This window comes from Podarcis melisellensis, assembly GCF_964234715.1.
Source record: "Podarcis melisellensis genome assembly, chromosome: 1".
Lineage (NCBI taxonomy): Eukaryota > Metazoa > Chordata > Lepidosauria > Squamata > Lacertidae > Podarcis > Podarcis melisellensis.
In genome coordinates, this window is record NC_138528.1 from 123275974 (window position 1) to 123293292 (window position 17319).

The 17319-nt window shown below is 39.4% G+C and overlaps 1 protein-coding gene across 2 annotated transcripts in view; it reads left to right on the forward strand.

Annotated features, from left to right (window-relative positions):
- The first annotated feature begins 2762 nt into the window (after positions 1-2762).
- The window catches only part of SATB2 (SATB homeobox 2), a 121587-nt gene continuing 107030 nt past the window's right edge, over positions 2763-17319 (forward strand). For both annotated transcript variants that reach the window (XM_081919612.1, XM_081919613.1), the window contains exons 1-2: positions 2763-2879; positions 4000-4227. In XM_081919612.1, coding sequence (XP_081775738.1) covers positions 4059-4227 — 169 coding nt within the window. In that variant the 5' untranslated portion in view covers positions 2763-2879; positions 4000-4058. The remainder of the gene's footprint in view (positions 2880-3999; positions 4228-17319) is intronic.

Genomic DNA, 17319 nt, shown 5'->3' on the forward strand with positions numbered 1-17319 from the left:
TCCATAACAATCGAATTCTTATTTTTTACTTTGGTATAATAAACTGATAGTGCAACCCCATCAGAGTGGCTGGGACAACCCAGTCAGATGGGCGGGGTACAAATTAATAATAATAATAATAATAACCAGCAATAACAATAACAACAATTAAATCAAGCCAGCCAGCCCCTGGGTTGTAATCTAAACTGTCTCGTATGCGCTGCAGGATCCCGAATCGGAGGTTCCGTCACAATTACTGCCATGTCCTGCTCCCCACACAGCGCCACCATTTAAAACATTTAAATGTATTACAAGATGTAGGGCAAAAGGTCGGACTAAACCGCTCCCTTCGCAAGATTGAAATGCGTCCCGCTTTGGTCGCAAAAAAACCCACCCCCAACGCGCAACCCCACGCATGCTTCCGAAGAGGGTGGGTGGGTTTATTTTGACCCTCTAGCGCCACCGTAAAACAAACAAGCCGGGCTCTCTTAAGGTGGACGCGCCGAGTTCCGGAGCTTCCCCGGCAAAAGCGCCGAGATTTTTGGGGGTGTTTTTTTTTTAAAAGCCGCGGTGCAGTGGGACGGCTTGGAAGGTGTGGGGAGACAAGGAGGGGCCGGGGGTGAGCGGCGACCCGCCTCCACAAGACAGTGCGGGAATAAAAGTTTTTGTTTTAAAGGGGAGGGATTCCTTCCGCGCCACCTTAAATGCTGCGAGGGTGCCGCTTCGATTCTGAGGCAGAAGCAGGTCCCCGTGGCCTGGGCTGGGTGGGGCGGAGGAGGCGAAGGGAGCGGGCCTCCCCCCTCAAGAGAAAAGGAGGGTGTTTAGCGGCTTCTCCCCCCCCCAGTCTATTAACTACCCCCCCAAAAAAGCTGGCGGGGGGGGCGCGCAACGGCTCCCCTTCACGGGGCACCGCAGCCGCTCCCGTCCCTCAGGGAATGGCCGTTTCGAGCGGGAGAAGCGTCGCCTCAGCTCTCTCTCTAACCACTGAGCGGCACTACCATGACCTCTCCTCACGGCCGCCCCCGAAACAACAACAACAGACCAAACCCCCTTCCCTCCCCGCCAACAAAGCGGCTCCCCAACCCCGGAGGTTTTCGGCCGCCTCGCGACCCCTCACTCCACCCGTGCCGGACTCCTGGAATGCGCGCGCCGAAAAAGCGGCACGCGCGAGCTAGACCGTTATCAGGCTGAGGAGGGGGCGGGGGGGGCGGTTTGGTGGGAAGAGCAGCAGTGTGCGCGGTTATTCGCTCGCGCGCTTTCTCCTCAGGACTGAGGCGGCGGTTGAGGCGGTTCCCGCTCTCTTTCTCCCCCTCATATACTCGGGGCGGTGTGTGTGTGTGTGGGGGGGGGGACACGCGTCTCCGTTTTCCGTGGGGGGGGGCGCTTGTTTTGAGGCCTCGGGTCGCTGCGGACCCGGGGAAGGAGGCGCCCGCTATGGACCCTCCCGCCTTTTCCTTCCGCCTCCTCGGGTGTCCCGGGCGGCGGCGGCGGCGGCTGCTCTTCTCCCCTCACTCGCTCCCTTCTGCCGACCCAGCAGTCAACCCCCCTTCTCTCTCTCCCCCCCCCCGCACTCCACGCCGCCCCACCATTTCACACGCCTCTCCTCCCTCCAACCCGGCCCCCTTTCCCTCCGCGTTACTTCCCTCGCTCCTTCTTCTCTCCTCCCCACCATTCCCGCCTCTCCCCGCCCGGCGCCTTAAGTTTGCTCTTCTTCTGCCTCGCCCGTGTGCTTGCGCGAACCGCCGCGTGTCTCCCATTTATTATATATTTATTGGGCTTTAATTTCCTGCCAGGCGAGCCTCTCTCTCTCTCTCTCTCTGTCCTCCGCCTGCATGCATGCATGCAAAACGGCAGTGCTGGCGGCCGGAGCAGCAGCAGCAGCAGCAATCGCAATTTGCAACCCCCCCCTGTTTTTTTTGCCAAGAGGAAGGGCTCTATCCTGCCCCTAAGCTAACGTAGGGAGACTATTTTTAGGGAAGAGAGGAGGAGGAGGGGGGGAAAAGAAAAGAAAAGTAGGAGGGGAAGCAGAAGAAGGGAGAAAGCTGAGCTGTTATTTTGGATTCCAAGAGGAGGGAAGGAGGAAGCGAGGGAAGGAGGGAGGGAGGGGAAGGCATCGCCACCAGAACCACACCAACCCTAAAGTGGGGCGGGTGGGGGGGGGGAACAAAAAAACAAACAAACAAACCCCAAAGCGAGGAAGGACAACCCCAGAAAAGGACTCACTTTGCTTGATGACTCAACGCAACTAATAATCATTTGTCTCCTCTCTGGCGAATCCCTCGTGTTGTTGCTGCTGCTGCTGCTGCTGCTGCTCTCACTGCCTGGCGGAGGGAGAGATTGAAAGTGACACATCGGGCGCTGCTTGCCTGCTCGGCGGCCACCAGAGCACCGGCTCCTGCTGCCTCTTCTTCTCCTGCTCGTTCGGGATAGCATCTCTCCCTCTCCCCTCTTTAGAGGCAGCCTCTCCACCCCTTTTTTTCTCCCCCTCCCCTCTTTGATTTCTCTCCCCCCCCCACCACCTTTTTTTTTTTTTTTGCTGGAAGGTGAGAGAAATTAGTGTTTCCCTCCCTCTACTTCCTCGTCGATCCCAGGGCTCTCTCTCGCGCGTCTTCTTTCGCATTCACAACCACCTCGGGTGCCCTTTCGGGAAGAGCTCTTTCCTCCAAGCACCCAAAGCCCACTCTGGCGCAAGACGGCGAGGCATCCTGACCTGGGAGCGCAAGCCTCTCCCCCCCAAAACCATCGGGACTTGAGGTGGCGGTGGGTTGGGGGAGACGAAATAGACGAGGAGAGAATAATAACGTGCAGAGAGGAACCCAGAAAACTTTCCACCCTGGATTCTCTACTTTTGATCCATGGACAGAGCCCAACTCAGCCAAGTTACGGACAGACTATAAGCAGTAAGTACTCCAGGAAAGCTCTCCGATATTCACGGCGGTGGTCCTGAAAGGTTTCTCTTAAGCAGCTAGATCGAAGCAAACAAAATAATTTACGGTTGTCTCTCGCTGTGACGGAGGTGCTTTTGGCTGAAATGTTGCTATTCTATATTACGCTCCCATTTGTTTGTTTCTGCGTGACTCCGCAAACTGCTCTAGCCGTGGCTTTTCTCTCTCTTTTTTGGTTTTTGCTGCGCTACGTTGTGTAATCAAGCTTGAAAACTCAATCTGCTTGAGATAGCAGTTCGGCACAAAATATCGAACCGACCTGCCAATGCACATTCTAGCAAAGGGGAAATCCCGGAGGATGCAGGGATTTTTTTCCCCTTCCCTGCCATCAAATTTGTACTTTAATGTTCCTTTGCCTAAGAATAAACAAAACAAAGCGGGAAAGAAGCTGCAAAGAATAGACTTAAGGCATCGATTTCTAAGTGTGTTTAAAAGCAGAGAGGAAGATGCCTGGCACGCAGTATTTTTTTTTTAATGCTTTTTAAAAATTAAGTTTGGAAGTGGGGTTACATTTTTAAGTGTCCTTAGGTGTCAAAATAGATCTGCCTGCCATTCCTTCCTAGTTCTCCCGGTTCTGGACCCATTTTTAAATGTATTACTAGGTACCTAATTGAACCTCTTTACTGGTTCGCACGCCATCTGAAACGCATTAGTCTATTGAATACAGTGTACTGCATACTTGCTTCTAAATAGATTTGTTTGCCCAAGTCCCTTGCTTTTCTAAATTGCACTCGACCCCAAAGGCGAAAACCGTAGCCTGTAAATAGCTTCGGTACTAGCAATAGCTTGGTTTACAAAGCTGAAGTTGAATGAATGATCAACTTCCGTGACCCTTCCTTGTTAGCTGCCGGCTCGCGAGCAGCAGCAGCAGCATCGGAAGCGCGTTCACAAGTCAGGTGCAAAAGCGAAGCCTTCTGGCTAAGTTCCTCCATGCTTATGCAGATCGTTTTAATTCTGGCTTGAAGTGCTCTTCCTTTTTTAATGTATATGTGATTAATTGATACATTCAGTTTGAATGCTTCTGAAGTGGTACTGCTCATTTCTTTTCTCCCTCTTCTTCTCTCTCTCTTTCTAGGTCCTTGCTCCTTTTATTGTGATCTGCCTGTGGGAACATTGTCTCCAACTCAAAGTAGTATGGACCGGAGAAGTGAGAGTCCCTGTCTAAGGGATAGCCCAGACAGAGGGAGCGGCAGCCCTGATGTCAAATGTCCTCCCCCTGTGAAGGTGGCCAGACTTGAACAGAATGGCAGCCCTATGGGAGCCCGAGGGAGGCCCAATGGCTCTGTCACCAAATCAGTGGGAGGTAACAAACCTAGTTGAACTAATGTATACATAACAGGCTGACGGCTGTGTTACAATGGCACAGGGTGTCAGGGTTCAGGTTGGTGAAGCTTGAGTGTCTCTTGGTGTAGGGTTACAGGAAGAAAGTCAGTGGCAGACTGCTAACGTCCCTCTTGCTTCTTTCATCAGTAACCAACAGCCTCATTATGGTTAAACAGGAAAGTGGTTTATACAGAAGGTGGCATATTTTGGGCATCTTGCCACTGTGTATGAGGTGTTAGCTGGTTATGTCACTGTTAGAGTTCTTAGCTTTTCCTGGAAAGCTTAAAGGTGTTCCGTTCTCTGCCCCTGTGTTAGAAGGACATATAAAATGTTCTGGGGTTTTTTGTTTGGCTTTTGTTCTGGGTTGATTTCTAAATCATGGCTTTTTTGCACTGTTACTGTATTTGCATCATGGGACAAAAATATTAGTTCTTTAACTCAATTAAAAAGGATCTTAATTATATCCCTAGTATTTTACAGTTTAATGGGAAGCTAATTTAGAATATTTTATAAAAGTTTTGGAATTGTAAAGTGAAGCTTATCTTACTTGTATCTCAGAAAGCGGGTTGGGTTTTTTTAGTCTTGTAATGGTGAAAATCTAGTCATTTTTGTAGCTAAGAATGCATGGAGAAAAAGAATTTGTTCTTCAAAATTTTATGAATGGCTTGTTTCTAAATAGGAGTATCGGTAAATTGCTGTACTATACACCTTATGAGTCTAGTTTATTTGCCGTACAGTTACTGTACCTATTACTAGTCTAGTTTATTTGAGATTTATGGAATCTAGTAGAGTAGCTTAATGATGTTCTAGGGTCCCAACACTCTTATTTGGAAGAAAACTGTTCATAGCAATCAGTAGAATATAATACCAAGTAAATGTACAAGATAATAACTTTAAAGAATACTCTCCAAAACAAAATGGGATTTTTTTTTCCTTTTTTGGACAGTTGCTAGAATGATTTTTTAAATGCACTGATAGAGTTGTTGGACAGTGTACATATCATTTTTTCTAGATACTCTTTCTTCCACGTTCTGTGGTATGATTTCAGTGTCCCAAGTAGATAACTTAAAATCTCAAACATGCAGCTGCTTAAAGATCTTTAGTTCTGAATGTCATGATTTCTCACTTCTTTTACCTTATCTTTGCATCCAGATATAAGTGCAGGATCTAATATATCTGCACAGTTTCTAAAGAAGAAAAAATACATACAAAACAAGTTGTTCTGCAAAATATGTAACATTTTACATATGTCAAAAATCTTATTGCATAGGAAGAAATGCAAGAAAATGCAGCTTGCTCAGTGGGATTACTAATTGCCAAAGATTGTTAAGAAGCTGTAAGTTGAGGTTATCTTCTTCCCCTGTTAGTTATCTGTATATTCTAAGATAATAAGTAATGAGTAAAGACAGCTAATAGTGGATACAAGAGTTTAGACAATGCTTAGAGAGTTGGTGAATGAACCTTTTTCTCACTGTTGCTCTTATTGATTTGTTCTTAGAGGCAGAAAAGAAAAAGTGTTAAATTAAATATTATGCTAGAAAGAAAGTTTAAAAAGTAATAATGGAGTACTTGTGGATTTGCTGCAGACTAAATCTTTCTGTAAATATTTCGAGATATGCCCTGCAGTAGCTGGGGGCTATTTGAAGCATTATTGCTTTTTAAGAAAAGGTTTGCGGGTTTGCATTAATGTCTTTTGGGTTTCTAATCTACACTGAGGTGTGTGCGTGAGGCTTATTTTTAAATTTTGGCCTATGTATGTTTCCAAATTGCTTCAGTGCTTTGCCACAAGAAGGTCACAACAGTTTGTGATATCAAACTGTTCAAACTGTAGACGTTCAGTCAAATGTGATGTTGGATAGAGGATTTTATTCAGTTTTACATGGAGACTTTCATTACTCAAGGCCAGCTCCTAAGGGGTTACCTTCATATGAACTGCTGATACATTTTTTCTGTTAACTTCTTGTTTCATAAAGTTTCTTGTAGTCCTTGTACTTGTTGGCTAGTGTTCCATTTTTAAGTAAGAATGAAAAAATGTTTGATTTCTCAACTCAGCAATACATATTTTTTAAAGTACTTTTAAGTCCTACTATCTTGATAGGGCAATGTTTGTTTTAAATTGATCGTCATTTTATATTAAAATCTTTTAGGATAACTAGCTTAACTGTCTCATGAATGGCTTTTTGCTACATCCCTTTCTAAAAAGACGACACTTTTCAGTACAAATCACAATGTGGCTTTAAAAGCTGTATTGCAATGGTATGAAAGTTGTACCTTTACTGTAACTGTAACACTCAAATATGATTTTTATAGAGGTGAAAATAGTTATACCAGCAAGGAAAACTAAGGCCATATGTAAAAATCTCTGGCCTATGAAAGTTAGTTAACAAGATACTATCTAGTTACGTTAATATTCAACATGTAGTATAGTTAAAAGAATTTCCAAGATTTTTCATGCATGATGGGTTTGATATTTAATGAAAAGCTGAGGAAAGTTCCTGAATTTCACATCAGTTGCTTTAAAAATAGCATGACTATAGAACCCTGCTTCTCTTGTTTCTCTTTGGGGGTGAAAGTAGATAATACATGGATTATCACTATGTTCTATTTGATTAAATAATGAGTTAACAGATCTGAAGACACGGCCAAGTGATGAACTTATATTGATAGACTTACTATTTTTAGAATTCTTTATTCTTTATAATGATATCTCTAAGTAAAGGCAAAAACTCGCAAGGATATGCAATTGTACTTCACTGTTTTTTTGGGAGGGGAAGGCATGGTAAAATAGATTTTACGGGAAGTTGTTCTGTAACTAGTGGCATAATAGCTGTTCTAGAGTGAAAATTTTTTTGACATTGGGAAGAGAGATAAAAGTCTTGAAAAATCCTAAACAAATGTTAAGCAGGGTGTGGTAGAAGTAAGTTTCCCTGGGGACTTAAAAACCTTTTACTATTTACAGTGTTAATTTTAGCTGAAGTAGTCAGGGTTAACTTTTTTTGCCTTAGGTATTCTAGCACTTCCTGCAGTTACCTAAGTAGTCTGTTTTAAACATCTATGTAATAAAACAGAAGTGCTGTGATACTCATGATTGGCAGTTTTTATAGTGAGACTGTGGGAGAAAAAGGCGAATATCTCTTTAAAACACATATGACGCCTGGGAGAGAGGTTAAAGCAAGCAAGAGCTCTGTGGTGTTGACAGCTTTATATCCCTGCTGGGTAACATTCACTTACTAGAATTGGCGTCCCCTCTCAGTTAGTAATTCGCTCCATAAGGATTTTGAAAAAGGATGATTAATGGCCAGGAAACTCAGATTTGTAAAAATCCTGATTAAAATGTATCTGTGTTCACGATTCTTCAATTCTCATGTGCATTTACATTTTATTAGTCTTTAAGAGATGGAAAATCAGTCTGAAGAACTCAAGTAAAAACTGTGCTTAATAATTAAGACTATGATCCTAATTTTACAGATTTAGAAGTGTTAAAATCAGTGGGGGTTACTTTAAACAAATCTTCTATTTTGTCCTTTGGTGAAATAAACTGAAATATAGAATCCACTAGCGCCACATGCTAAAATCTAGTATAATAGTAGGATATTTCACCTATACCAATTGATTCCTATAGAGGTGGTAGAAGCTTGAAGTGCATCTTTTTTATGATGTTAATACTGATTCAAAAACTATTAGAAATTTACCTAAATTTCTAGGTTGCGGGGCGGCGGAGTGTTTAACAAAGTTATATTTTAATACTTTATTGGAAGACCAACCTTTTGTGCTATTTCTCAATGGGCTATATAAAATAAATGATAACCTATACAGTTTAAATGTTAAGAGAAATACACATATTTGATACAGCTGTTTTGATTATAAAATATTCAGTTTCTGTCTTTTTGGAAGTTAAATATAGGTACACTTCTTAATCTGGTTCAGTGTTTATCAGATAAATGATAATTATGTTTTAAAAAGCTAGCAGAATAATTTATAGCTAGGCCTTAATTGGTGTTAACTCAGAATAAAAGGCCCATTGCATTCAGTGGTAGTTACTTCAAGAGAAGTTCGAACATGGTTGCAGTGTTGGATACCAAACATGAAGCCCAGTCTTATGAATATTTCTTTAAGTGTCATTGAATTCAGTGTTTCTTACATCCAAGTAGAATTACAGCCTTTGTTTTCAGGCCTAGCGTACTACTGTTGACAGCAGTAACATATATGTAATTACTCCTACTAGTAGAACCAGGTGTAGGAGTATGTTGTGACCCTTTATTACTGTTGACAAATCTAATGATGGGAAATCAAGGTTAATGTTTGAAGCATTCAGATAGGACACGTTGATTAGAGCATTGATATAAGTTGTCATCTGAATATTGTGTGTGACAACTGTTAATGTGATTTACTGGTAGAGAATAATACTTTGTATTTCATTACTGTTCCTTCTATTCATTGTAACTGTGTGAGAGCTATATTGCATTTCCTTGTATTTGTAAAGGTTGAATATACCTTGATAACGAAAGCTAGTTCAAATGACAAAGACAGGTTTTCGCTTAAACAAATTTGGATTACACAAATTTTATATAATATAACATGTTGGATAATACACTTTTTTAAAAAAAAAATAGTGCATGTTAACATTTTTAAACCCTCTAAAGTAAAATTTGAGGAACAGTATTGCTCTTTAGATAGTATAATGAGTTTTATACTTTTTTACATCTGTCTTTGTCTTTTAAACATGAACACTGCATACACTTGGAGTCACCTAGTATGCCATCTCCTTTCTCCCAGTGAGAGAATAGTCTTCTGTGATTTCTGTATTAACAGCAAATCTGTAGTTGATTTGGTTTCAAAATATTTGCAGCTCAGCATCCACAAAAATATAAAATATCATCCAATGAGGAGTCATCTAGGATCATTTTGGAACATTTTACTTGAAATGTTCTTCATAAAGTAACCATAAGAGATTTGAAACATCAGTATTAGCTCTAAGTCTTTTATGCATGTTTGTTTATACTTTGGAAAAATTGGATCAGATGCTTACTTGGAAGTAAATCCCAGTGATTTCAATAGAATGCATGACTGTTAATGTTTTGAGAAACACAGTCATGTTTTGGATTTAGGTGCAGAGTAAATTGTCTAGTCAGGCTTTACATTGCCTATCTGCATGTGCATTAAATTTACTTGGTTAGAAGTGTAGCTGAGTTGATTGGGAGAAGCATGCTTAGGATCAAGGCCATTATAATATTTTTCCAAACTTCTCTATTGATCAGGGCCCATTAGCTCCTTTATTTCTGTTAATGTAACATTAATATAGACCATATTTCCCTAGAAAGTGAGCAGATCTGTAGGCTTTTTTTTTGTATGGATAGCTGTAGGATGAGGAGTAAGGAGTCCAAGTCTACTTATTTGAAATAACAAAACAGTATGATACATTTCCAATTAAATGTGTTTTGGACGAGCCAGTATTCTTATGTTTTGTACATGCATTCTGATGCTAACATCTATTTACTAGAATCCAAGTTTAAATGATTTCTTACTACATAGCACTGGGGCTCTAGTGTCAGCAGAAGTACATGGAGTAGACTAACTCTGTGTCTTCCAGTCTTGTACTAAATGTTGATATATGATAGGTTTATTTAAAAAAGATTAAATCTATTAGTGGCTTATCTGCTGAAAAGTGGTTATGGTCAATGTAGCCTATCTGTGTATACAATAAAGTATACAAAATGTAACATTTTCTCCAGTGCACATTAACTGGTAATAGTGGAATGCATTGTATCACCTGTGCAAGAAATGTATTTCAGTAACGCTTTATAAATCTTGATGTTAATTTTTTACACTGAAACTGTGCACTTAGAAGTTGGAGAAAAAAAGTGGCGCTTTGTAAAAGGTATACTGTATACTATTTTGACAGACTTATATTCTGTAGGACTTCAGAGCTGGGCAAAGTGCGACAGTTAATGACAATATAATGTAGAATGTATGCTGATATAATTCTGAGCTAATTTATTGTTACCAAAGCAAGCCACAGAAAAAAACCCCAACGGTAGTATAGTAAGCATGAAAGTGCAACAATGAAACAATGCATCATCATTATTGTTAATGAAATTCATTTTCTCTTTGGGAATAACTGAAAATTATGTGGAATAAGTGAAAATTAGGAAAGCATTAGGCCATTATAACCCAAGACATTAAGCAGACTAATCTAGTTCCATATCATATAACGTTGGGTAACTTATACGCGTTATTTACTGGGTTCTTTTCAGTAACGGTCAACAGCATTTTAAGATTAAAATACCATCTTTTAGGGTACTAGGGCTCAGCTCCTGCCTGTCTAATGGTGCTTTACAATCCAAGATAGTGCTCAGCTGACACAATGTGTGTATGTGACAGCACCCTCTGAAAGAGAAAGTGCTCATTTGGCAACACAGAATATTAACTTTGAACTATAGTGTGTGCTTAGCTGCCCCCCCAATAAATGATGAATCAATCCTATGTTAATTGATTCCTACTGTATAAACTCCTCAGAAACAGATGCACTTTCATATGAAGACATTCTATAAGTGAAACTGTTTTAAGAGCTAAAGCCACAACTGACAAACATTTGAGAAACTGAAGATTTCAGAGAAATGTACTTAATTATCTCTCCCGTGCTGCATTTTCTCACCATATTTAAGCTGAGCATTCATCAGGGAGTACTAAGCATTGATCTTGTGTTTGTGAAGAATAAGTTTCAGTTAATTTGGGGTGCAGAAAAAAAGGATCAGCATTGTGCAAGGCTTTCTCTATTATCGTATCTTTTTAAAGATTAGCACTAATATTTTCTTTTAGGGCCTTCATTATGTCCATTGTATTAACAACATCAATTCTAAAATTAGTATAGTTATGTCAATTTTACAACAGTATTGGGGAAATAAGTTCAGTAGGCTTTCTATTCTCTAAACTTACTTTGATTGCTTTGAACGTATTGTCTCTGATTGTTCACAGCAATGCGTGAGTTGTCCAGCAAATTGATTCCCCAAGTGATATAATATTGACTTTGTACCAACTAATTCCCCCCTCTCTATATAACTTTTAATTTTTAAAAGTGTTTGATGCAAAAATATTTAAGATTAAAAATTAATTTTGCTAATGAGACAAGTAGAGGATATTTCTAGAGGTGCTTTGCTCTTTGGGGATTTAACACAACTGTCTTACAGTAATGTCAATAATTTAACGAAAATCTGTGCAGTCTTAGACACAAAAGCCTTAGAATTTAAGGACTGTTTTACATGTAATGGGTTATGGAAATAAATGAGTTTACCACATGTTTTAGTGAGTAAAATGTAAAGTGCAAGACAGCTTTGTGTGTGTGTGTACACACATGTGCATGTTCTGTGCAGAGCTACAATTAGCATTGTGTGTTAGTGGTAGTGAAACTAATGCAGGCATTTTTCAAGTTATGGCATTCACTGGAAAAATGCAGTAAACTGGTTTGTGTACTGCTGTGAGATGCAAACCATTTATTGGTGGATGTTTGATGCAGTTAGAATTGTTTACATATCTCAATAAATAATAACAATAACAATAACAATAACAATAATAATAATAATTTATACCCCGCCCATCTGGCTGGGTTTCCCTAGCCACTCTGGGCGGCTTCCAACAGTATATTAAAATACAATAGTCTATTAAACATTAAAAGCTTCCCTAAACAGGGCTGCCTTCAGATGTCTTCTAAAAGTCTGGTAGTTGTTTTTCTTTCTGACATCTGGTGGGAGGGTGTTCCACAGGGCGGGTGCCACAACCGAGAAGGCCCTCTGCCTGTTTCCTTGTAACTTGGCTTCTTGCAGCGAGGGAACTGCCAGAAGGCCCTCAGCATTGGACCTCAGTGTCCGGGCAGAACGATGAGGGTGGAGACGCTCCTTCAGGTGTACTGGACCGAGGCCGTTCAGGGCTTTAAAAAATATTATTATAAAAAAATGAATCAGACCATTTCCACAAGTTTTAGGTTGTTAAAGATTGCTGTGCTGTTAGAAATTATAATTCTATGTGTGTTCAGTAGGACTAGAAATATACTTGCTATCATATGACCTGCTTCTTTGCAGTTTATGAGCAGTCATTTGTGCCTTTCAGTAGTTATTACTGAAACTGTTGTCAAATGTTCCTATGTTGTATCTAGAGATAGCAGGATTATGCATACTATAATATAATCTTTGCATCTGTGCAAAATAGAATTTCAGTTAAAGATGAAACATACAAAAGGAGTCTTACGGTGGTATCCAATAATGCACTTCCGTTAGTACAGTATTTCCCACTCATGCAACACAACTTCCCTTCCCTCTCCACTTCACATGTACCCTTCCCAAATTTGGTACAAATTTAGAGAGTGCACACAGCAGGGGAGTTTTGTTGCATAGACGAAAGTCAATTTGCTAACAGAAGCACGTTGCTGCATTCTACTCCTTAAATAATGGCTGGTTGACACAATACATCACCCCCAATGATTCCAGATGTGAATCAGGTAGTTATGGATATGGAAGACATTCATTTTCCAGCAGTTTTTCTAACTGGTTTACTGCCCTGTTCCTGTATTAGCCTGGTTTGCGTATAATGCTAAACCATGGTTTAGAGTTATATCCATAAGCAGGAAGGAACCTTGCTCTTGCATAGTTCCTCGCTTCCTGCCTCCTGTTCAACTGCATGAAGAACTTAACAGGTATTTAGTTCCAACTTTCACTTTATCCTGACTTGTGTCATATGTACCAGAGATTGTGGTTTAAAACAAACTCTAGTTAGTTAAACAAGCCAGCTTCAAACCCCATAGTTCCAAGTTGGTTTGTTTTGATGCTGACCAGAATTTGTTTTAAACCATGAACATTGGTTCCTCTGATATGACAAGCTAGGATTAGTGGGAAGTGAAACTAAACTCTGTTAAAGTCTTCTCCCAACCTCAAGGGAGAAAGAAGGAAGAAAGCATTTGAGCCTGAGACTTTCCTTAGGTTCCTTCCCGATTGTGCATGTGGTGCCAAGCTGTGGTCATCATGTTGATCCATGTGAATGTGCACCCATGGGCAGTCTGTGTACATGGAGAAGAAATGTATTCTGCATAGTAAAATTGGAGATGTATGCAGACTTGAAAAGCAACTTGAATCCTAGGAAATATGTTTAAGATCATAACCTAAAATCATATAGGTGGAAGTTAGTTCCATTTAAAACAATGGTAATAGGTTCCCACATCACATTTTTAAAGATACAAGGTGTCATTGTTAACTGGCAGATATTTACTTGTTACATGACACTGTTTCTTTGGTAAACAAAGAAACTTGTCTTCAATAACTTGATTTGCAGTTTTTCATAACATGTAATAGTGTTGGGCCTAGAAGTTACTTAAATTTATCTCTAAAATACGTGGTTTAGGCTACAAACCTATTCACATTTACGTAGGTGTAAGACACATTGAAATTAGTGTGGCATTAGTTCTGAGTTTATGTGGGTAGGATTGCACTGTTAGTTGGACTAATATGAGACAACATAATAATAGCATTGTGAGAAAATTTTCTTTTTTGTTTAGCGTATTTATTTGTCAGTAGGTTTCTGGGTTTTTATTTCATTCCATGTAAAGGTGTTTAGGATTATGTTTAGGATCTTCCTTTTAAAAGATAAATATTGCTGATGCAGTCATATTACAAATGAAGCATGCCCTTTGAATAACCTATATTTTAAAATGGAAAATAAAATCATATTTTTATGTGATGTGCCTTTCCATTATTTATATGTTACAACTGAATATGCATATCTCTTAGATTTGCTATTTTGTATTTTATTGGCTATTAAGGAATAAAAATCTCACTTATGAGTTATGCATTACTTTGCAGTAAAAGGTGCCTTTCATAATGTCTTTTCCCAACTTACAAATAACTTTTTTGCCATAATACTCACATGCTAGCAGAGCAACATGATAGATGTCTCCTTAAGTGTCGTAGTAAAAGAAAATGACTTGAATTTTGAGGCTGTGGATAGTTTATGTTGTTTTGGACCAATTTCCCAAGCAGTGATCGAAAACAGATTACAATAACAATTATACAGTCAGAAGATGCAATATCCATTTCTGTTTTAATTGGGTGAAAGAATAATAAAAACATCATTAAGAAAAATGAGATGGACCTGTCACATAGTCTACCAATTTTTAGACTTTGAGAAAATACAGAGTAACTGAACTAGTGTTTAGTTTACTTCATCTTGTTAGCTAAAATCTGTATTTATGGTGGAAAATATGCGACTTGTGCTCACAGACATGGACAAGTTTTTAGTAACTGCTGTTATTAAGATTTTAAAGTAGAGGTGAAATAATTGGGCTTATGCCTTTTAAATTCAGTGAGAGGAAGCACTTCCTGTTGCCAGTTTAATTCCCCCTCCCCTTTGTTCATTACAACTTGATTCGTTTGTCATCTGCCAGCTTTATGAAATGGAAGGAATATCTGAGTAGTGGAGACAGTGAAGTTTTCTTCCCAAAATGTGTCTTGGATCCTAACTTTTGTTCCATGAATGGAAAATAATTCACATTCGTGGAACAGGGCTATTCTGCCTTACCCATCCCTCCGAAGACCCCAGGTCCCTGAAAATATGCTCCTGGTTGTTGGGTGGTACAGGATTTGGTGCAGCAAGCTACAGATGGATGGAGAGTTCATAAAAAATTATCCTTATTACACAAACAGAGGAGCAACTAGGATGTATACCATTGTACACTTTTCTTAGCTCTTTGTCCTAATTCATGCAGCTACTTTTTGTGCTCCATCTCCCCACCCCACCACTGCAACCTTTCTCTCCATGAATGTACAGTGTGAAAGCTGTTGTCTGAGTGGCGTCAGTTCCCAGTTTAATGGCCTCAGTTCCCAGTTTAGTATGCTATTGCAAACTGTTGAAGTACTGAAGCTGGGCCTGCCTGTCGTGTAGCATTCAGCTGACCTCTTCACCAGTGACTACCTGCATTTTTCCTCTGTGGGGATAGAAGAAAAGCTCTCAGAGTGGTGACTATAAACAAGTCCTGCATCTAGATCAACTGAATTAATAATTAGATATAAAGTAAGGTCCTTGGCAAACTGTAAGCTTTGTTATGAAGTTATTTGCAAACTTCCCAGTACAGTGGGTGTGCTTGCTTATTTCAGAGCTTTCCAAATTTTTCATGTTGGTGAAACATTTATTAGACATGCATCATTTCATAACATAGTAATTCAGTTTTACTAGCAAAGCAGAGGTTAGACTAACCCTTTTCCAGCTCCAGAAGGAGCAAGGGGTGCGTTCGCGCAACACACCTACACACTGCAGCCGACAGACAAACGTGTCTCGACAGACAGTTTGGAAAGCTTTGGTTTATTTGTTTGTTGAACTCTGTAAGCCCTTAGAACTGACATGATCCTCCCCAGTCTCTTAAAAATAGTATTTGCCAAACTGTACATCAGAAAATACGTGCAATATTCAATTATGATACAATAATTTACCAATATCATACAGCGTAACAAAAGTGTTGTGGTGGAAATAAATGGTGATTATTTCTGATAAAATAGGAAAAATGAAAGCTATTAGAGCTACCTTATTACTAACAGATTCTATTAATATCACATAAGGATGTAGTGCATCTTGTACTTTATTGTACTTCATTATTCTAATACAAAATAAAAAGGCTCAGTTTCTCTTTAAATGTACAACTTGCTGCCTGCTTTCTCTGACTTTTGCTGTGTTTTCGTTTGGAAATGCATACTGTATCCCAAATTCTTATAAACTATTAATCAATATCAGATCAATAGCGTTTGCTTTTCTCCTAAGAGATTGCCATACATGTTGCTTTTGAGAGATGAGTCTTTTATATTCCAATACTATCCCTTTTGAAATTACAAGAGGATCATTTGTAATGTTATATCCAGTAGTATTTTGGATTTCTTTTATTGCTAAATTTCAATGTATTAGACTCTAGGGGTATGTCCAAAAATGTAAAAAATTGCTCTCAAAGCCCTAGAGTGTCAACATTTATCACTGACATTTGGGGATATTGTGCTTAATTGTGTTGGTGTAAATACTAACTAAATAACAATGTGTGGAAATTCCCCTGAAAGTTTATAAGCATTTTCCCAGATCCATTTTCAGATTTCCTGTTGCATTTCTTTTGCAAGATCCATTTTGTTTGATCTGAATTTATTGTTGGTTCCAAATTAGCTTGAATTTTCTCCATACAACCTAATGCATTATTTCAAGCTCCTTGCAGTCTCACAATGAACCATATATTACTAGTGATTGCATAATTATGTATTTGACTTGGGAGATATTGAAAGGTGAGGTATATGCTGATTTCTTCCTGAATTGACTTTTAAGTGTTCCTGCCACTTAAAAAAATGGTGCCATGAGAGGGCAAGATTAGGAAGAAAGGAGCCTTCCCATTTGGATGTTTAGACTGCAGAATATACGGTGGCTCAGAATATGATTTAGCGTTGCGTTCCTTGGTTCCTAAACTGGCAGAGTATAGAACCATTACATGTGATGTAAAATGAGGCCTTTCAGACTACCAATTTCCTTGTACAGTAATCCAAGATCTTTATAGCACAGTTCAGGTGGAGACTGGGCAGAAATAAAAGCAGGTTGTATAGTAGGAAGGTGATCTCATGGAACATTTATCCTTACATTTCAGGCTAGGAGCTTCTGGAGTCTAGAAACAGAATTGTTAGTATATTGTGCAGATGATTCAAATCATAATGGCAGTACTTTGTGAGCAAACTAGTCACAGTAAATTTGAGGATATTTCTACAAGCAACAGCATTATGCACACACCAGCAAATTGATTTTCTTAACATTCATGTACACATCCTAGTTTGCAATATGTATGTTGCTGTTCATTCAGCTTGCATAGAACTGAAAGGTAATAATACTTCAAATTCTTTGATGAAAAGTTAACTAATAAACCTTTGTTTGCAAATTAAAGGACTCTCAAAAGTTAAATGAACATGGTGTGAAATGAATATTATTAACATCTGTTATTGCAAGACCATTCTACCTATAGGGAAAATAGGGTAATAGTCTTGGAAATTGATTACAGTATAGTAGCTGCCATATA